The sequence below is a fragment of the Fringilla coelebs genome (assembly GCF_963513975.1).
Source record: "Fringilla coelebs genome assembly, chromosome: 2".
Taxonomy (NCBI): domain Eukaryota; kingdom Metazoa; phylum Chordata; class Aves; order Passeriformes; family Fringillidae; genus Fringilla; species Fringilla coelebs.
Window position 1 is genome coordinate 27,002,645 of NC_140029.1, and position 23,082 is coordinate 27,025,726.

At 40.7% G+C, this 23,082-nt stretch overlaps 1 protein-coding gene across 3 annotated transcripts in view; it reads right to left on the reverse strand.

Annotated features, from left to right (window-relative positions):
* Positions 1–23,082, reverse strand: part of RASA3 (RAS p21 protein activator 3) — a 129,503-nt gene that overhangs the window by 32,750 nt on the left and 73,671 nt on the right. For all 3 annotated transcript variants that reach the window (XR_014617004.1, XM_084226348.1, XM_084226349.1), the window contains exon 6: positions 771–851. Coding sequence is in view for 2 of the 3 variants with exons in the window: in XM_084226348.1 (XP_084082474.1) it covers positions 771–851 (81 nt within the window). In the remaining variant the exon portion in view is untranslated. The remainder of the gene's footprint in view (positions 1–770; positions 852–23,082) is intronic.

Here is a 23,082-nt window from a genome sequence, read left to right on the forward strand (position 1 = left end):
TTGTCAAGAATGCTTCTTATTTATAGTATTTTCAACAAATTGTTGTAAAACATCATTAATAACCCATGCTACCAAAATTGATTCTTTGAGATCACAGCAGAGCTGTTTTGTTTCTATAATGACACAGATATAAAAGATGACTAGACTAGAAAAGCAGAAAAAAACAGCGACATCCAACAGCACAGAAAATTTTTATAACAGATGGGAAAATTGAATCCCAAATTTAAACTGATGAGTATCATGCAGAATCTCATCACTAAACCTCATTCCAGATTTTATCCATGATATTATGTCTGCATATATCAAATTACAGGACTGAACCACTGAGGGTTTTTGACATACATATTAATTTGTCACAACTTGAAAGTGAAGACACTCTAAATATTCACATGCAAACGTGCATACTCGGCAAGATGTTGATGTATTCACATTTCTCTTCCACCCTGCCCAAAATTAGGCAATGAATTTGCTCAAAAACTGGCCTCCAACTGTGAGGTGAGAAGATGCATAAATTAAGACTAACCACAAATTATATACTCTGGGATATTCAAAGTATTCAGATCTTTACATAAATCAAAACTGAAACAAGTCTCAAATTACTTACTCTAGCATAATTCAGTAGCTCATACACACACCCACCCCAACATTTAACATATCCCAGCAGTGTCTAAATACTCCCAGCTGTCCATAGGAGAAAGCAAATTTCTAATAGACAAAGGAAACAGAAACCACCCTTATAAAATGGAAGCCCTTGAATGTGCAATACTTGCCTGGAGGGCCCTGCTAAGGTAACAGTGGCATAGGGATCACATTGCCCGTTCACAATGGGCAGCCCTTGGCACTCCAAAACTCTAGAAAAGAAGAAAATGAAGAAAAATAAATTAATTTACTGGAAAGAGGCTGGAGGGAAAATAAAAGTGAAGCATGTTCATACTTTTTTTTTCACAATACTTTACACTAGGGAATTGAAATGTCACTAAGCAGAAACATTTAATTTATACTTCAACTTGACAACACATTCTGTTCTTGAATACTAACTTTAATAAGGGTCAAGAATACTGTTAAATTACTGCAAAGCCTTAACTCAAAGGATTTTTATTATGCAAGCACAGCAATTTAAGGTTCATGAAGTAGGAGTCTGCTGTCAAGATGGGAGCTGTCAGCACTTTAAAATTCTGTGACAATTTATTCATCAAAATACATAATCAGAATTTATTCTGTAAGAGAAATATAAGAAAAAACCCACACAGATTCCAGAAGGAGTTAAATAATTTCTCAAAATAACATTCATGAAGACCTCAGTGCTTTTGCAAAATTTGGCATGGGCTTATTTATAAAGTTGTGTTAATTACAGACCAGGGCATATGACACAGCCATCCTTCTCACTGTTCAGCAGCTCTGCATTCAAGTAGTTACAGAGACATTGGAGAGAAAAAATGGAACAAACTGGGGTTTGCAGCACACAATGGTGGGAAAGCTGCACTTCTGCATCTCTTTTCAACATCTCTTTTGAGGAAGAAAAAAAAGAAAAAACACAACTACCCCCAAACTACTACCCTCAAAAACTGAAAAAATGCTGCATATTTCAGAAGTTAAGACCTACTGAGGAATGCAGCACTAGCTGGAAACAAAGACAGACAAGGCACTTTCCAGAACTCTCCCTCCAGCAACAAGTTCTGCTTCCAACAGGTAACCTGTTGGGCTGATGTATTTGCACAGTTTTAACTGGAAAGTTTTAGCAACAACAAACCACGAAGCTCTCTGGGCAAGTGAGCAGTACTATCATTGTAATGTGAAGTATCATGCAAAATTCTGGTTGCTAATACATCACATGCCAAGTAATAGCGATTTTACTGTTTTCAGTGATGGTAATTTTAATGCAAAAGAATGTAAGGATGAGTGATAGAGAAAAATTCAGTAACAGATAGTGCTCCACAATTTCATCCACAAGACAAGTTATTTGGTTACATATAGTGTAGACTTTAAATACAGTTTAACTAAAGGCCTATTATTACTTACCCTCCATAAAGGGAGAAAAGAAGTAATATTCTGCATCAATATAGGAATCATTTTTGTACCAGAGAAGGTACAACCTAGACAGGTTCACACAGCACTACAAGTAGAAGAAGACTAAAGATCACACTAAGGGGTTCACACAGGTAGCTGAAATGATACATTACATTCATAGCTGAATTGTCCTACCCATGCTGTCTTTCAATACAACCCCCAATAATGCACCAACTCACGACCTTCTCAATTGCACAGCCCTCACCTCATTGCTAGTTCACTAACGCAAGTACAAAATTATGTTCTGTTTTCTGGATATGCAAGTGGAATCATAGATCAAAACAACAGAGAGAGTAAGGAAAAGCCTGGATTGCACAGGTCAAGTACTGCTTTTATCTCTGGACTTCTATTATTTCACTACAAGTTCATCATCCACAGAGACAGAATCTAGAATCTTCCGAAGCCACCTAGTTTAAGCACATATCTGATATTACAGGGTGCTACAACACAAACAGTGAAATTCAAGCCACAAATTCTATCCCAGCACCAGCTGGAAATCCATGGTGTAAGCTTCAGGAACCCTCAGCATCAAACAACACACAAAACACATGATTTGGCTGCCTCAATGCTATGCATACTTCGTTTCTTCCACCATCCCTTGATGCTGCTCCACAGAGGCAGGACGTACCCATGAAACATGTAAATTTGACAGCTCCACGTCTCTCAGATGCCTCATAAATAGACCAGATGCCTGTTTTCAAGCAATCAAATCCTACTCCAAATTCACCTAGCTTACCTTACAGAGAAATTGTAGAATAAGCTTTTTCTTTGCACATGTAGTAATACAAATACTCAAAATTTTAAGGGAGATGCCACTTATTAAATTTAAAAGGGGCAGATGTGAACGGAAAGAACATTATGGGGAACTTTATACTGCAGCCTTCTGACAGAGTATCTGTCAGTGCAGGAGGAAAACCAGTAAGTACCAGCAGAAAGTTTTTATGGAGAGGCAGGTGCAGCTTGATTTTCTTACAAGTTAAGGACAGACCCTTTCCTTCCAGCAGTCTTTACACTAGTAGGACCACATTCACAGCAGAAACACTTGGCCAGTGAGCTACAGCAGGACTACTGGTAATTCTTTCAGGATGACAGATGTGGCTTGAACACATTCCTATTTAACAGAACAACTGTACACTAACTGTCAGTGTCAAACCAAACTCCAATGTTCCAGTGCTTCCTTAAAGCAGTCTGGAAGTTCCTTAAGATGAAATAGTAACTCAATGGCTTTACAGCAGTCAGCCAATTTTCTGCTGCTGATGAATGGATTCCGAGCAAGCTCTCAGAGCATGTGGCCAGAGAGACTGTGACTGTTTTAGTAAAAGCAGTTCTTTCCAGAGTATGCAGAAAATAGAAAGTGATCCTAGAGAGAGCATAATCGACACTTGAGGACATAAAGAGTTTGCAAATCACTACACAATCAAAACAGAAAATAAAAAACATCACAGATTAACTTGAATGATGAAAAGTGTGAACTCATCCAAACAAAAAATATGTATATCCTAAGTGTACACATGTACAATGACAGGATCTATTCTAACATTGCCACATAGAAGAATTGAAGGTTTTTCTTGTGGGTAGCCCTGTGTTATCACATCCATCATCAGCAATGCTTAAAAAGGCAAGCAGTATCACCAGCTGGAGTGAACACAGCAATGTTCAGGCACCTATAATTTGAATTGTGTGTGCTCTCCAGAACACATGGAGAAGAACAACAGATGGCTTCTAACCACCCATAGCTCTCCCAGGGCTGTACTCTCCAGTTCAGAAAACAGAAGCTATCCATCCACAAACAGCTTACAAAATCATGAATGGTGTGAAGAACATTTCCTCACAAAATAAGAATTAAGGGCCACATAATGAAATTACCAGACAGAAGGTTTAAAAATAAACAAAAGGAAGTACTTTTTCTACACAATGAAATTGCAAAATTTATTGCCACGCAGTGTTGTGGAGGCTGAAAGAATATGTGGATTAAAATCAGCACTACAGAAACTTGTGGAGTATAGGTTTGTAGGCAGCTATTAAAGCTTAATGGTCCAGAAGCCTCCTTCAGCTCAGGAAATCCCAAATTGATGATCAGGAAGGGTTCAACACTGGAGCAATCACACCACTTGAAGTATCGCTCACCAGAGAGTATCAGTACTAGGCTGGACTAGAGGGGCATTTCACACAGTAGGGCAGTTGTTCTGTTCTCTGGGGGAAAAGCACAAACAAAAGGAAAAAAAAGAATAAAATACACAGATGTTCTTGTGCAGTCATGATGACTTAAGAGTAAGATGCTTCTTTGTGTGCTTCTGGAATAAGAAAAGCAAAAGCAACCTTGAAAGAAACAAAATGTGGGAAAACAGGAAACACAGCAACAGACTGTATCACGAGCCTTTCAGGTAATTTAAAAGCAGTTATTGTTTAAGGATGTTGAAGAAATCCGGCGAAAGACTGAAGGCTTAGGATTCTGAGGAAGGAAGGCTGTGTTTGGAGAGACATTCATTCTGCTTCTTGTTTCTTATAAAGCATTATGAGGAGAAACAATAAAATTCACCAATGCACAGGTCTGTTTGACTCATGTTAGAACACCCTCCTTAGCTACACGATACTGTAATGTCAGGGCGGCCTTTGTTACAGCCGTTTTCTTCAGTCATGGCAAAGTTGCTGAGTCAATTAATGCTCCTCTCTCCCAGCCTGGTACCAAAACACTGGCATTACTTGGCAAGCAAGGAAAGAGCTAGAACAAAATGTCAGCTTCTCAGAGACAATAAAATGGAATCTCAATTATGCCACAAAGCCATCATGTTATTTAGACTGACAGTTCATATCTGGATTAGATGAGAAAGAAAAAAAAAGTGTAATAAAGGTAGGATCTTGGGAAAGGGGGGCGTAGTGGGAAGCAGTGAACAAAGCCAGTAAAAATAAAATGCCCCTGCTCTGGTCATCTGCAGAATTAACTTAACTTACATGTACTAGAACAATGAAAAAAACCTCTGACAATCAAGATTATTCAAGAATTACAAGTCAACTCATCAGACCCCAGAGGAAAAAAAAAAATGTCTGGTGGCTGCCAGAATCTCGTCTACCCAACTGGTAATTTCTCACCATTAGCTGTCTGGAGCCCAGCTGGGGCAGAATGAGCCATCCCTCACAGCTTGCCTGGCTGGGCAGAGCTAAGGTTAGTGCTGGGTCATATGAGAAAACTCTCAATGCAGCTGCCTCACTGTATTTTGCTTGTGGTTTATAAAATTAATAGGTTTCAAGAAACAAGACAGTTCAGTTTTCAGTGTGGTTCATGACCAAACCTTCAGAAGAGTAAATAAGCAATGGAAAATTCCCAGTGGGTAAGAGAAAACCTCAAAAACCTAAACATATCATAAGCACGCCCTTGTGTCTACAGAAGCTGAGAGGGTGGCAGGAGCAGAAGGTCTTGGACAAAAAAAAGAGATTTTTCAACAAAGATGAAGTAGCTCCTATCTGACAGTACAGGCATTTCCTCTGCCTCTGGGCTGCCAACTCAGCAGTGTAGGCTGTAATCTCTGACACAGCCCCCACACAAACATACTGAAAATCAGCCTTAACACAGGTGAGCAACATCAGAGTGATCCAAGCCCACAGACATTCCATGCTCCTGCCCTGGAACTCCAAAAATTGTTTAGAAATTACAGGCTTTGTGATTAGTTCAAGATGCACATGTGTCATCAGCCTCCTTGTGTGTCAGAATGGACAACTAAGGCAAAAAACAGACCAAAAAAAAGAAACCAGAAGGGACAGAGCTGCTCTTAAAACTCATATGGGTATTTACTTTTCTACCAAGTCAGGCACAGCTGTACCCCATTTTCAGCCTAGGGTAGGGACCAGCACACCATTCTCATTCTCCTTCTCAAATCAGACTGTTTTCTCACTGTGATTTCTCAAGAGAAAATAAATACATAATTTTTTCAATACAATTGCTTTCTACCACTGTACCATATTTTTAATTGCTTGATTTCTGAGATCAATATAGATACTTAGCAAGTTTGCTCATCTATCTTATCATTCCTCTATTTCCAGCCTTCACTTTTTGTTCCACCTCTCTTTCACTTCTTTATCTTGAGACTTCATTCCACCTCATATGAACATTTTTTTGGCCATACTCAGGTTCTGCTCTGCATTATTTTAAAGACAAGAGACTTCCTCCTTGCTTGCTCTAGTGATCTAATGATTACTTGAACACTCAGTACTTTGTGAGGTAAGCCTGACCAAGCAAGTACCAACTTAAAAACAAACTTGTGGTAGATTTGTCAGAACTATCATCAAAACAATGCATCTTTGGCTTATGCTAAGTACTTGTTTAGTAAAGTACATTTCCCAGAGCTGGGTATATGACTTAGCTTCTTAAGTCTCTAGATCTCTCACTCTCTCTTTTTTTTTCCTTTCCAATTTTTCTTTTCTACTCACTAGAGTCGTCTTGTAACATGTTACTATCCTGAGTACTTTGTCTTGCAGAGGTAACAGAACACCTCTAAATATGCTCTCCTTGTGACTGGGCTTCTCACAGAGCATAAAATAAGGCTATTACTCTAACTTCACAATAGAGCAGTGCAGTCTTTTTGCTTAGTCTAACAGCAAAGAGGTGGTGTCCCTTCCCTGCAATATTCAGTTCATTCCTGAATACTCTTTTCTTTTGGTGCAGCTCTGCACCACAAGCTGAGCTACCTTCTCATTCCCAGTGGTTTAGGAGGAACTTTGCTGTAATGCTGCATGATGGACTTCCATGTACACTTTGGCCAACCTCACACCTGGGTGGGCACATGGCAGCTACTCTCGGAGAACTGACTTACACCTTCCACTGCAAGCATTACCAGGCCTCCTTTATTAGGGCTGTTTATTACAGACTTAATAAACCAGTTCTATTCACATGTTTCAGAGGGGCTTTGTCTGAATGTAATTCAGACAAAGCACATTCATCACTAATAAGCAGAAATGTGCCATGTCTAGCTCAGAAACTCCCTGAATCAGAAATTTTCAGAGGCCAGGAGAGTGTGTCACTGTGTGACTGCTCTCATCATTCTTCATGTCCTAGACAGACTCAGAGTCAGCACCCTGGGCTGAGTCTGACCAAATGCTACATCTGTTTGTGCACCTTCAGACAAGCCTTGCACTTCCCCTTCACTTCCCCAAAGTAATCTACTGGATGTCCACTGAGGATTTAACATGCACACACCACCCTTTTTTGTCAACAGGCTGATGAAGTGGCCAGTTTCTTCTGGAATAAGACAAAAATTCTTACAGTTTACTCAATCCTAGTTTTAAATTCCACTCTGCCTTCATCACTAAAAATACTACCATTATTATGTCCCAACCCTCTCAAAATTTCTTTACCAATCCATACTCTGACTTTAACTTGCCCCTGTCCCCAGGGAACAAGGAGGCTAAGAATATGAAATAGACATATTCAATCAAGTCCTTGTCATCTGGATGATCATCTGAAGCCAAAGGATGATGCCCACTCCTAGTAAGTGAACTCCAGTAAAAGATTATTTCAAAAGTCCCTATTCCCTGACTTTTGGAAGTGATCTATTTGTAGTAAAACAAGATTTCCTACTATTCTTCTCACCTGAATGTTGTTTTCTACTGGGAACAGACCAGTTTCCTCTGACAGCAGTTCTCACATCCTGGGAATTGCCTGCAATGATGTGCCCTGGTTCACCTTCAGGTTATGTCCCGCACAAACAGAAAATGTTACAGCACTGGGTAGTGTCTGGTCACCACTGACCATGCCACTATGGTAGAATGAACCAGGGAAAAGAAAGAAAGGAACAATGTCCAAGTAGATAAAGCCACACTGAACCAAATACATCAATACTTGCTTAATCATAATGATTTAAAGACATTTTCCCATTACATTATTTCATCTCTCCAGGAAAACTGAAACCAGAGTTTTTATCCAGTCCTCATCCACACTGCTGGCTTCCAGTCTAGCCTCCCACCACTCTCACTGCCCCTCCAGGAAAACTATTCTTCTTGAGGAACTCCAGCAGTACCCTATCTTGTCTGGATAACAGCCTCCCTCCTTTTGAGTTTATTCTGCTGAACAAACAAGTTGTGTCTTATAAAGCAAAAATAAACACTTGCCATCTCCTTAACATTTGAGAGGATTAACAGTTAGCTGGAGCTATTTTCACCTTCATGTGGCAACTCACTCTATCACAAAGGCCTGTGGCACTAAATTAAATCCTGCCCCATTCAAACAAATGGCACTTCACCTGGACCAGCAATTTACTCAACGTGTATTCCCTTAGAATAAAGACTCTACAGTATTTGAGGCACTGACTCTGAAACATTTATATATAAAATATATTTATACACTCAAAACTACTCCCATTTTGATCAGCCTTAAGGACATCAGAAGAATAGGCTATGCAGGCAACTACTCTGGTTTTTCCCCTTTAGAATACTCCCCAAAGCCTTTATGACAAAAGCACAATAGAAACCTTGAAATTGAGACTACAGCTGCAACCCCATGTAAGCACTACTTTTTCTTCCCTATTTCCAGTTCAGTTGAAAATTGTCACAGTCCAACAAATTTAAACATGTTCTTAAACCTGTGTTACCCTGAACAGATTCCTTCCCAAGCTGACCTACAACTAGCAGCTTCATGCAGCATGCAGATTAGCTTTTGGTCTTAAGTGGAAAGCTCTGTACGCACAAAATTTCTGTCATATACACACACAACTCTTGTTAACACAAGACTGGCAATGGTGATTTCCTTGTGAGAGAGCAAAGGAAAATGAATTAACTGCCAGTGTCTTAGATCAAGCAAAAATTTCTTTCCCAGGTATTTTACTTAAGATATTTTATAGCAAAATAGGGACAAATATTCACAACAAAGCCAACAAATAACATATAGAAAACAAGTGAAAGCTAATGAGCACAGCCCCTATTTCCCCGTTCTACCAAATCCTATTACAGATATTACAATAATACTGCATCCAATGCAAAAACCTCTACTTCATTAAATAGAAGGATCATAAAACAAGTGTTATTTCAAATAAACTGCAAACTTCTCATGTCATTAAACATCGACATTTCTTAGAAGTTTAAAACCAGACTATTTTTGTGCTATTAATATGGGTACTGTCCTCCATTCCACAGCTCAAACCATCCCATTTGCTTTCCAATACCCACTCTAGAAAGACCTTTAAAAGCACCCATGTACAGAGTACCATCTGGACTCTGTACTGAAGAGAGCAGACTAAAAAGTGGGTGACAGCCATCCTGTTCTCACAGGACAATGAGTTAATCCATTAGTAGTTAAGCAAGTTTATGAGCCAATTTCAGGAGAGCTGCAAGCTTCCTAAGAGCCTCTTCAGAAAACTCTTCAGTTATGTCAATATTAAAAAATGGTTAAATTATCCTCTACGACAGTGCCCTGAGCCTTTAAGCAGCGACTCAAGCTCACTGAAATTTTGCTCTACACTGATTTAGTGACTATTCCTGGCACTGACATCATCATTTCCTTCTGCCTTGGTCTCAGACTGGCAACCCCAGCTATTAACAGGGAACAAGAACTTAACAACAGGAGAGAAAAGAGAAAGGCTAAGCAAGCAGAACTTATTTCTAGTACACGCTGATATTGAGAGAAGACAAAAGATGCAAGTACAAGTTAAAGCAAAGCAAATAGTATATAAAAATCGTAATGGAATTAGCAAAACAAAAGAGGAGGTACAATCAGGAAAGGATAAACATGCTTAATGATGGTACTATATTGATTCTTGCAGGGGCAAGAGAAGAAATTTGAATTTCATGTAGTATGGCAGGAAGCCAAGGAATGGGTCAACATATCAAGGCAGTTGCAGAACCACTCATGTTAATGCAGCATGGTAAGAAATGCAAAAGGAGTGAAGCGCAAAACAGCAACAATTACAATACAAAGCAAATTATTAGAGCCCAGCCAGCAGCTTTAGCTGAGCTGACTGTGGCCTGTGGCAATCCTAAACAGAAGCAATGAGATCCTGTCTGTACAGGCTGATAAGGAAAGAAAGAAGACCAAAAGGCACTATGGGAGTGAGAGGCAGAAAGGCTGTTATGGCTAAATAATGAAGCCAGACCATGACACAAAAATCTCCCATGTCATTTTTATTTGCTTGGAAAGCTGTATTAGTCTCAGTGTTCTGTATGGGAAATACTGGTTTTATGGAAAGAAAACTGCAGTGATTTCTGACTCGAGACCTGTCCAAGTTTAACCTGCTCCCAGGAAGGAGCGGTGGGCACACAGCACAATCTCTCCTTTCAGGCAGCACTTGCATGTCACTGTGTACATACATGAGCGCATAAGCAAACAAAACAAGCAGCAGGAACACATCCTGACTTCTTCCCTCCAGCAGCCAGCAGAGGCCAGAAGCATCTACAACTATTAGATGTTTGATACTCATATGACAAGAAGGAAGACAAAATGAAGAAGCTATTATAATAAGGAATAACTTACAATCAGGAAGCTATTATAATCAGGAATAACTAACACTCATCCCTAAGAGAGTGTGATACATGGCAGAGTGAAAGTTAAAAAAAATCACCCAAAAGCTTCTGAGCCTACTGGCAGGAGTCTGATTACAAAGTAAAAGGTAAGGAAAAGGCTAAAAGCAGAAGAATTTACGACAGAGAGAAGGAAATAGGCACTCTGGTGGGGAGTGGGTAGGTGTGGGTGTGTGAGAGTGAGGGTATTCAACTCTAAGAAACAAAAGAGATAAACAGAAGCAGCTCATCCTAGGGCTTTCCTACCTAGCTGGTGAGCAAGAGTTTCCTCCCAAGTGCTGAGTATGAGTCATGTCAAACAGATATCCCAGGCTGGCCACAGACAGTAGTATTTTAAATAAAAATTTAGACATGCTGGTGAGTGACCTGAACTGACAAATACCTGGAACAACTGGGAGAACATGAAGCACAGCAGATTGGAAAAGAGGATCTAAATCACATACCATGACACATTTGAACCACAGGGCCAAACAACCCAAAACTCTCGGGCCAAGAGCATGCATCAGCTGAGAAGCATCTTTTGGGTGATGGGGGATGCACACAGGAAGGGAACACAAGGAAATGAGATGGTTTAATGAAAGCTGTAGCACCAACAGAATGTAAACCCAAACAGCTTCTTCTCATCCCTACCCAATCCAAGTATAATGATTTCTCTACTAAATAAATTCTTGAATACTCTTCCACACAGATTTTCACATCATATATTTAATTAGATGTAGTAACAAAGTTTAATTAGGTGTAGTAAGAAATACACCTTTCCAAATGAAAGCAATACAAGAATAGATTGTAATTTACAAAGAAAAGAAGTAATTACCTTTGGAACTAGAAAGCAATCAAAGGTGCCTCCAAACATTTCACAGAGGCTACAGTCTTCTGTAATGAGAATGCCCTGGCACCACCTGAGGTAGGCAGAACCTTTAAGGCTTTAAAAAACTCAGCTTGAAACAACTCAAAAAGTCTTGATTCCATTTACGTGAATCATCAGACAATCTGGGACCTTGATTAACAATAGTTCTTATTAAAGGGCAGTGATCTTTGCTACCCTTTGCAATACTTTCATTATGGAATTCAAATTAGGTTGATTGATTAGCCCTGCTGAGACCTGATGGCAGTTATGTTGCCAACTAAGTTCCAAAGCAATGCTGATACACTGAATTTGTTTTGATAAGAGAACTGAGCTAAAGTTATACAAATTTTATCACAGTGAACATAAAAATTATCTCCACACAGAATTCACAAAATAATATATTAATAACTTGATTCTGTCAGGATTTACATATCTAAAAATATGTCAATGTATCTCATTGCAATTATGGACAACACAGTAATCCAACACAGGAGGCAAAAAATAAAAAGCACACAGTATTTAACACGGAAATCAAGGCATTATGTCCTCAAAACCTGTCCTTTATTTAAAGAAAAGAAACCCAACCCAAACCAGAAACATTCAATTTAAACCAGATACACCAAATCTGTAAAAGGCAGGAAGCAGAACAACAGAGTGTTTAGTAAAGAAGACTCAAATAGCAATGTAGAGATGAGGCTTGTTAACTTTCATTTACCTAAAAATTTTTTACACTGACGCAGATAGAGCTATTAGTTTGGGCTGGTGGGATCAAAAAGATTCTAAAGTTCCAACCCTCCTGCAATGGGCAAGGATGCCCTTCACTAAAGCAAGCTGCTCAAAGCCCCATCAAAGAAGCACAAGCATCATAAGGATCAAAATGTACATTTTGTAATACAGTTTCCTACAAAATTAACTGAAAAACCCTTACCAATGTCCCTGACCTGGCAAAAGAAGAGATCAAACAGGATTCATAAACAATTTATTTCAAAAACAGCTGACACAGGATGGTGACTTGCCTAATTTGAATAATTCCTCTGATCTTAAAAGGAGATGTGCAATAGTGTTCTGTGCCTGAAGGATTAAACTGTAAACGTAATACAGAAAATTCATTAAGGTCATTTTGTGGCCATTCTGTAGCAACACCAAAGCAAGTAGGTCCTGCAAATAAAATTTTCCATTAGCAGTGAAACCTCCTTAATAAAGCATCATCTTCTGCAATGCTACAACTGTTAAGCTCTTAAGTCTCTCCACAAGTTTTAAGACATTAGGAAAAGACCTACGGAGCAAAACCCAGAAGGTGTCTGGAGAGAAAGCCACAGACTTCTAATGGAAGACAAAATCCCTCTGACCTGTTTGACAGGAAAAAGCACCAGTTGTAACTACCTGTACAACAAAAGCACATCCAAATGGTAAACCTGGCAGCCCCTACCAGGAACAAAGCGTTACACAAATTGTAAACAATTTCCCCTGGCACACTGTCCCATTTGACTTTCTACCCTGAAAGGTCAGTTATGTCACAGGTCTAGTTCAAACCTATGATATCCCATCCAAAGAAGAATGAGCTTCACCAAGTGGTGGTTATACCACTGCTTGTACAGCACAAAGCCTCTAGAGATGAAAAGCAATGTAAAGTGCTCTTTATTTAAGTTTTTAGTGGCTTGTCACTTCACTTCATAGAAAAACAAGATGCAAATTAGGGCAAAGTCTGATAGGCATGTTGGTATAACCAGCTGTAATTAGAAGCCACATCAGCTTTTTAATTCCAGTTATTGCAAAAAGTTTTTACTGGTGTTATGTTTATCCTCATAGTCTGGGATGAAAAGGGATCTTCGGGATCACATTCTGGCCTCTTTTGAGACAGTGATGAAAGCTCACACCTACTAAACTTGTGCAACAAGTTCATGATGCTTACTTCATCTTGAGAGGACATTTCTGAAGAGCAATCGAGGCTTAACTCAAAGGAATCACAACTATTAAAATATCCTCAAAATATTCCACATGAAATTGTTTGCTGATAATGATCATGACAAAAAACAAACAAACCAACTCCCAATGGTTTTACTACTTGTTTCCCACTAGTCTTGATCTTCCAGACATTGGTTATCACCTACAGTAGGAATAAGTAACCAGACATTCAGAAGGACTCTCTTCTAAATAATGTGCATACTTGAGATTTTACAGAATCAGCTAGGTTGAAAAAGACCTCTGAGATCATCAGGTCCAACTTATCACTTAACACCACCTTGTCAATTAGACCATTGCACTCAGTGCCACATCCAGTCTTTTCTTAAATGCCTCCAAGGGATGGTGGCTCCACCACCTCCCTGGGAAACCTTTACCAATGCCCAATCACCCTTTCTGTGAAGAATTTCTTCCTAATGTCCAGCTTAATCCTCCCATGGCACAGCTTAAGACTGCGTCCTCTTGTCCTGTCACTTGTTGCCTGGGAGGAAAAGCCAGCCCCCACCTGGGTATACCGTCCTTTCAGGTGGTTGTAAGGAGTGAGAAGGTTCTCCAGGCGGAACAACCCCAGCTCCCTCAGCCACTCCTCACACGACATGCTCTCCAGACCCTTCATCAGCTTCCCTGCCCTCCTCTGGACACACTCCAGCAGCTCAAGGTCCTTCCTAAGCTGAGGAGCCCAGAACTGGACACAGCACTCAAAGTGTGACCTATATCCATGGATTCAGCCTGTGGATCCAGCCTGTCCAGGTCCCTCTGCAGAGCTCTCCTACCCTCCAGCAGATCAACACTCCTCCCCAGCTTGGTGCCATCAAAGTTTTTCTTGCATAAATCCAGCAGTCACTCACTGTAAGACACATTTACCAGCTCCTCTATTTTTCCTTAGCTCTCCCATGAACACTTCTGAGTTTAACAGCATGCTTTTTAGCCCAGTCTCCTAAAGAGAGAAGCTTAAGAGAAAATGCTTTCTGTCTATATTTGTCAATCAATCAATCTCCCGCTGACAATTTTTTTTCAATCAGTTGGCGTTTTCCACAAAATTTGAATAAGTGGTAGAGAATTCAAAAGATACTCCAGTTCTACTAATTTTATTAAACTCAATGGTTATTCAGAGAAGAAAGCACCCCTGGATGTCCCTAGGGAGCTGCACACAGCAGTTCTCAGCATATTCTGACTGAAAAGCACATAAATAGAGAGAGTCTGCTATCACACTGTGCCACCTTTTACAAACATGATGTTTGGGCTGGTGGGGCATAAAACTGGACAAATCAGCAGAGACTGTCAAAGAACTAAAAGGGTAAAACCATACACAGCAAGTACATCTGCAGCTGTATACAATCTAGCTGAATTGTTGCCTCTGTTTGAAGCTTGTATGAAATTATTACAAAACCATCAGCTTGGAAGCAAGTCAACAGTAAAATAAGTTAAAATTAATTGCAGACATTGCTGCCTCCAAAAGCACAGCATCCTTGAAAATTTCTGTGCTCACTGCAATTTCTTTCAGAGTATTTCCCTTTTCTCTTAGTATTTATGAGAACAAAACTATTAGATAAACTAGCAACCTACCCTGTACAGCAGAAAGGAATGGGACAGTGAAAATGACAGGTTTCAAAGTGCTATTAAATTAACAATGTGCACTGAAAGATTTTTTTAATCTGACAAGTGCTTTTTACATTACATATATATACTTGGCAAAATAGATTAATTTTTCCACAATTGACTCTTCCTTAAATTTCCAAAAAATGGCATCCAAGTCAAAGGTTTACACCAAGACAGACAAGTAGGGGGACATACAGTTGATACCAGGTGATTTTAGCACTGTGGATTCTGGAAAGTACTCAGTCATAGCACATAACTAGTTGCATTCTCAGTACAATAAGGTGCCCAAAAGCACAAATGTGATTCCAGATGGAGTAGGGCAAGAGATACTTTCTCATTATTGCCACATCCACTGTATGACTTTTTGCAATAACTTCCTCTCAACAAGTCCTTCTGTACACAATGAAGTTAATAACAAATGTTTCCTAGGTATTGTGTACCATGTCTCTACTTTTCTTATAGCTAAAAAATAAAACAAAGAAGCCCAACAAAAAAAAGAAATTGTCCAACCTCAACAGTTGGGGCCCTGCAGCTTCCTCTTTAACCTCCAGCTTCCCCTATTTCTAGCCTACCTTGATGTCTGTCCCTAGCTCCATTCTGCTACCTAAATATGTTGGCAAGTGTTGCTCTTGGAGCAACAGATAAAAAATTTGCAGAGAACTGTAATATTTGTGCCTCATCACATTGCTCCTTTAGAAACTCCTGCACTGGTTTTGGATGGTGCCTGCCACAGAAGCTGTAGAAATCCCAGGAGTCATTCAAAATGAAATGGGATGCAAGCTCACCCTTGTATTATGCTAAATACCTTGTACTCCAAAGGGAAAAACCTTTTGATATAGGTCATGTTGCAAGACAGCTAGCTGGTTTTTCCTAGGGCCCTACCTCAAATGTAATTGAACTCTTCCATCTGATCATCATTAAAGGACATCAGTGAAGTAAAAACTGCAGACATTTGGGACACTGACAGCCTACTGAAGGTGCTATCAATTCACAGTTCTCATAATCCATGCACCTTTTACAAACATGGGCACTACAGGAATGCTCTCTAATGCCCCTGAAGGACACTAACACCGTGACCTCGAGCACATTTAGAAATAAAGCCATTTACCATAAGGATTTATGCTTGAATAATTTTCCTCCATTTATAACCCCAGTCTGTGCATACTCTGTGTAAAACAGGAAGTACTATCGTGTTATTTATATAGTAGCATTTACTGCTGAAACAGAACGGCTTAAGACTTAGATTTGAGTCTTTAATTACAAACCGAGTTTTTTACCTATTCCAGAGAGTCATGTGATGACTACCCAATCTCAAAATGGTGAGCACTTTAAAACATGTTCTGCTGGAGAAGAGTCTAATTGAAGTTGCTGTTGATTGGGATTGTATGTGATTTGCATAAAGAATTTGTGAATAGAGGAGAAGCACTGAAGAAACGCTGAATACAAAAACAAAGAAGTGTGAAACAAACTTCATTCAGTGGGAAACACAACAGCAGCAGAAGACAGTATTTCTATATATCAGAGGTTTAATGGAGAACAGTTGAAACTTGATTTAGGCTACAAAATAGTCAACAGAGGCTACGGTGGGGATGGCGAAGCACAGCAGAGAGTGTAAACTCAGTGTTATGAGAGCTGGGAGGTAAAAAGAAAAAATTGATGCACTATGTTAAAGCCTTATAAAGATACATCTCTCTTCTTTCTTCCCCTCTGTACTCCCAAAATCCACAGCACTGCAGTACTTCATGACAAAAGTACCAAAATCACTATGTGATTTAACCTCTGAGCATCTTCCCCCCCATCAATTTGTTATGAAACCCACACCAGATTAAAAGCATGCTCAAGATGCAATCCTGCAGGAAAATGTGCAGCTTGATGCAGGACTTGCTTTCCAGAGAAAGGAGATTGCAACACATTTAATGGATACATGAGTTTATTCAAAATGAAGACATGAGACTACTTGGTGCCTTCATTAGCATTCCTTCCCAGGAGCAAACAGAAGCTGAAATTTTTCAAAATACTGTAAGTTCACCTGATTGATGCATACATTAAACTGGCCTTTTTGTAGTTAGCAATATCTTTTTTCCCCTAATTGATGCAGGTCATATTTTAGGCAGGAAAATAAGCTTCATTTGACCCTGAGGTGAGTTCAAAGCTGGCTGCATGTCTCTGCAGTAGAACGGAAACTTCTCTAAAGCAAGACAAAAGTATGTCCTCTAAACTGGAAGCAGCAAACCCAAGAGGGCTGGGTGGCTCATGGACCCATTCTGGATGTAGGCACAGCACCAAGAGCTGTAACATGACAAGAAAAGCAGCCACTGCCAGCTCTGGCCTCCCCTGACCTCCAACAGGAGCTGCAGCCCTGCACTACATCAACATAACCATCAAGAGCCTGAGACTGAGCACTACTGCCTCACAAAACAACAAAACATTGCCTCCATGAATAAACAACCCCAGGTGCCTGCTGGCACTTTGCTGGAACACCAGCTCCAATTTGGAAAAAGAAAATACTTCTTGCAATCACAGGAGGAAACAGCAGACCTGCACCCGACAAAACCATGTTTTCCTCTTATGCTTTAGATTAGGATCCAGACTGCTGATCCAAAAGCAGGAATAGCCATCAGCCCTTCCAACCAGACTTGATGTATGGAACTTTGCCCTTCATGAGTTGTGACCAACAAAACAAAAACGCTGAGCCTCTGAAATTTTCAAAATGAACCATCATTTACCTTAACCTTAGAAACATGATATTGCATAAGAGACTTTTAAACTGTTATATAAAGACAATCTGCTTTAGGGCAGCAATTGTCAACCAGTGAGCAGCAATGCTCATGGACAAGGAAGTTCAGCTCTATAAAGTGAGCCATCAGAGAGGAAGGTCAGATGCTGCTCACTGCATGCTCTGTGCTCTACTCCCATGGCAGGGAAGGCAAGGGAACCACCACCAAGTCCCAGGACTCCCACGCCTAGGCAGAGACCTTAACCACACCTGACAAATGAAACCTTCTTCCTTACCTCCCTCTTCCTCTTCAGAAGGCTTTTAAAGCCCAGAGATCAGTCACTGCTCTTTTAACAATCCCTGAAGCGTTGATCTTGGGGATGTCATACCTACTTATTGTCTCCTCTCCTGCTTGCTCTTGTAAACTGCCCATTCAGCTTTGTTCCACATGGTCAGAATACATCTTGTAGAGTCCTCAAGAGAGTTGCAGAGCATTTAATTCATAAATTAATGCAGAGCAGCCACATCTTCCATACCAGAGCTACAAAAGCTTCGCTTTCCAAATAAAATTTCAGCTTTGATAATGTATTTGTAGACTTATGAATTGTTTACTGGAGAACTGTGGTGCTACATGTGAAAGACAGCAGTGGCCTCTGAAGCACATATGTTGTTATTTAGCCATATAGATTTACTGGGTGGGAGAATAAAAGAAGAAGAGGGGAGGAGGGGTGAGCTCTCCAAAGCAGATGTTTCCAAGCTTTTTTAAAACTAAGAGACAAGACATAAGACAACACTTGAAGGAGCAGCTGGGGACACCGAATAAATACAGACATTTAAATGTGACTAATTACATACACATGCTGGAATTCTCAGAGGATGATCAGGGAGCCAGGCTCTCAGCTCACTCTGACTTTCAGCAGGAGTTCAGTGGCCTGTTCCTTCAGGCATGCTGCAAGATGTCATCTTGCTAAATACAGAACACTGCCTCTAAATGTTGCCTCTAGTAGCTTAACCACAGCAAAGCCTACAGATTGCTACAAAGCTATCTACAGGAGCCCTCCTCTGTATTAAATAAATAAAAATGCATGTATCTGCTGTTCCTGGCCTGTGTGGCTCTGACAGATGAGACAAAATTGACTGGACAGCCCAGAGGCCTTAAAGCCTCTGGGGAACCACCTTTCTGTGCTAAACACAAATATGTTGCCCAAAACCTGCTCTAGCAATGGTGGGGAAAGGTTTACAAAAAGTGTAGGGATCCTTTGTGAGTACTTTGGTTGCAAAGCACGGAAAGTTTCTGCATGTGGGAAGTGGTGGCCTACAAAAAAAATTTAGGGAGAAGTACATGCCATTGATTTTCAGAGGTGTTCATGTAATATGGCTAGACACACACTGTTCATGACTTAGTTCAAACACCTCTACCCAGCACAGCTGCAGAAAGAGAATCTTTCCCTGGTCATTTTCCTTCTTCTGCATTACAGAAAAAGAAAAGTGCAGTTTCTAGGATACATAGGATTAAGGCCTGTTTCAGCTTAAAAGCATGAGGGGAAAAAAAATAAAATAAAATACAACATTGCTCAAGCAGCTGCCAGAAGCTGCATGCAGCACAAAGGGGTGCGTATGGACACAATCAGCCGGAAGCATGGAAAGTCTTGACCACTTCTTTCCATGGCCTATCTTAAAAATACCCATAAAATTACAGATAGATTTCTGGCAGGTGACAAACAGGAGACAGCTTCACAGGCAGTGGAAGGTGAGGCCAGACGCTGATAGTCACAACAGGCAGTGGCTGACTGTGCAGAGGGCCAGGAAGGCTGCGGCTGTAAAAAGTGTGGAGGAACACAATGCAAGATCTTTTGTGAGTGAAAGACAGAAAGGGGAGAAGCCAGACCTACTGAGTAAGACTTTCTTTTTCCCAGCACTCAAGGTGACTCACTACATGGCACAACAGTGCTCAGTACATATGCAGCTACAGGAAGGTACCAAACACAAAGTCCATGCATGCTGTTTTTTATCTGACATACTTGGGCAGGGGTCTGTGGTCAGCAGGCTGTACATCTGCTCGCCCTGTATGTGTGAACATACATATCAAGAGCCTGCATCCCAAGTCCTGTAAATGGGATACAGGAGACTGATGGGGGTCAGTCACAAGGACCACCAGGTTTTGCATCAGGTCCCACAGGGGGTGCCCACAAGCAGCAAACCTTTCCCAGAAGGAGCATGCCAAGTGAGAGCTGTGGTTCTTACAGAGTATGACAGAAGTAGTTGCTGGGGGACACAAGCAGTGTGAGTGTGGTGCCTACATCTGTACTGTCCATGTAACTTTCAAATCCACTAATGCTTCTCCTTTTAATCTCTTTTGCAGGGATTCAGTCCAGGAGATTGTGCTGTAGCAGCTGTCTGAGACTACGGCCTCTGATGAAGCACAACAGCTTAGTGGTTTAAGACTAAATGAAAGTACTGAATGCTTCTTAAGGAGAAGCTATTAGGTAACCGTTTTTGAACTGAATTTTTTGCTTCCCCTGCAGGGACTAAGGAAGCACACTTGCCTTTTGCATTTTTTTAATAATCTACTACTTGATGTTCAAGAGTTCAGCACTTAAATATTTTAATTTGCCCTTCCATTCAGATGAATTTTTCCATCCATTCATCCAGCTGACTGTTCACAGCATGCTCCACAGGACTGCAGGCTAGCTCAGCCCCAGCTGCTTTCCAGGCTTTCTGGAATGCAGGGGTAGCAGCAATGTGGACAGGCTCAGAGAGCACACTGATAAAGACCTATGGGTAAGCTCACACCTTCTGGAGAGGTAGAAAAGTCTCCTAATTGGGCCAAGTCTTCATTTAGCCTACATACGTGGTCTTTGAAAACAAGCACTACTCTGGGGCTTAAAAAAGCAAGTGTCTCTAAGATATTTTTAAACAGCTGCCCACTGGATGCAGCTTTTGTTCTCCCTGCAAACCTGAACTGTTCACCCAGTTATACATATGAGGGAATTTGCAGGGTAGCGTTCATCTCTGCAGCTAAATGCTGAACTTAAAACAAACTATATATATATTTTTAAAACAAAGTCAAGGAAGTTCACAAGACAAGCATTAGATTCGCCAGAACAAGTCAGCTTTTAAGATGAAGTGATTCTAGATTCTTGCTCATATTTTTACAGCCTTGTCTTATTTGCTCACTGTAACATCCACGAGATATTCACAAGAATATCAGTTATTTTCACAACACTCAATTGGAACCTGCACTTCCCTAGAACACCTAGTCTCTGCTTTGCACTCATGACCTACCTCCAACAAAGGTTCTGCCTCTCCTGCCTGTGCTGCTCTCCTCACTGGCAAATTCCAGCTACAAAGACATTTAGCTGAGCAGTGCTTAATTACCACACTCTTTTCTTACAGGCTGAAGTGCTAGAACCAAGATGTCTATGAACATACCTGCAAGAGATTTCAGATCATGTGGAAAAATATTAAGAGCTGCAGTTCAGACCTTCCTGAAGCAAGCAGTGTGGCATGAAGAAAATGCTGGACTACATTCTGAAGCGCTTTTTTTTCCCCACAATGTAAACACTCCCCTCCATCATTCCCTTCTTCTCTCTCACAGCTAAGACAGATGGCCATGAAATCCTGCGTCAATCCTGTGGAATTACATACTCTAGAAACATTCTTCTTTCCCAATTTTCTTATCTGAACTGCTAAGCTCTACTGTCACCACTCAAATACAAATAAATGTGGAAATTAGACAAAGCCAGAGTGTCTAGGACAGATACCAAGGAGACGGTGGCAAGGGGAAAAGCTAATTTCAGCAGACAAAAGCTTGCTTGAGCTCTGATTCTCAAATTTTGTTTCTAAGACACCTGGGCTCATTATGATTCAATGGCCTAAAACCTCATGATTTTTCTACACATTGCAGTTAATACACTGAACAATACCTAGCAAATCATGCTGACAGAATACTTCACAACCAATCTTTTTTATCTGCATTGTAGAATGTGAATGAAATAGTCTTCAAATTGAGAATATGTAAGCAAAAATTTGAATAAGTATTTAAAAGCTGTCAGGCCAAATGAATAGAAAGCTAGGAAATCACACTGTTAAAGTAGTCACTGCCTTACTGCTATTCATGAAGCAAGAAGCTGCATGCATTACATATTAAGAAAGACCTTTTCAGACACCTATTTCTAGCATTTCAGGAAATTCACTGAAAAATCCATTGGTACTATAATTTTACAGGGTCCCACTTAATTGAAGACAAAACCTTTAAAAGACAGGTGGCTGTGGTATGACATACTCTCTCAAAATAAAACAAACAGAGGCAAACACTTCTGAAGGTCCTTCAGCACACCTCCTAACTATTCAAAACAGATGGGAGCACAAGGGCCTTTCAGTTAATCTATGTTTGCAGAGTCACGGACATCACAGGATTTCAACCCACAAATAGGGTTCAAAGGATAAGGACAGAAGGCTCTGTGGCTGTATCACATCTAAGGAGTACAGTACACACTTTCAGAAAGGCAAAGCAAAAAAACCCCTTCAATGTGGTAACCAGGACAACGATGCTATTTTTCCCTGTCTAAACACACTATCTTCGAGGCATGCTTCAAGGACAGTCCAAGCACAGTGATAAACCCCCTGTCCTGTATGTCCCACACACATTCACCCTCTCTAACAAAGGAATTGCCTTTTCCCACCTTCTATTTCCCCCTTGTCCCACAAAGCCTTAGGACAAAAGATGCCAGCCTAGGACTTGGTAGATACAGGTTTGAGCTCTGGTTTCTCAGAATGTGTGTGACCATCATCACCTGGTCATACTCAAATTGTGCAATGGAGAATGACACAATGAGATCCTCAGGTAGCAGCAAGAGGAAGGCTGGGCCCTCCAGGTGGTGCACAGCTATACTGACATGGCAATTTTTATTCTCAAAGAGGTTCAGCTGCGTTCCAGCAGCATTGTGCCCTGGTTAACAAGTTCATTGGAGCTCAGAGCCTCCACAGCAACTTGCAGCAGCCTATCCCCTGGTATATGCCCTGCCTCACGAGAGCAGACTTCAGAGAGGAAGAGGCCCAATGTACCTGCTGCAGAGCTCTGAGGGTACCTGCATGGCCAGAGGCTACATGCACAAGCAGGCAGGACCACTTACCCCAGCATATCCTCGTATTAAGAGTGGGCCTACAGTGATGGAGGTCACCATATGGCTCACCTGCTGCATTTGTTAACAGGTCCTACATGTAAAGACTACCAGGACAGAGCCTTAGCAAAGGCAGCAGCAAGATGATACTAAATACTGGTCTGAAAATTGGGCTGGTCAGAACTTTCCCAGGAGAGCAGTTATCATATTGACATGACTGACATAGAAGTGTATGATGCCAGCAGTCTGATTTTGACAGCTCTTCT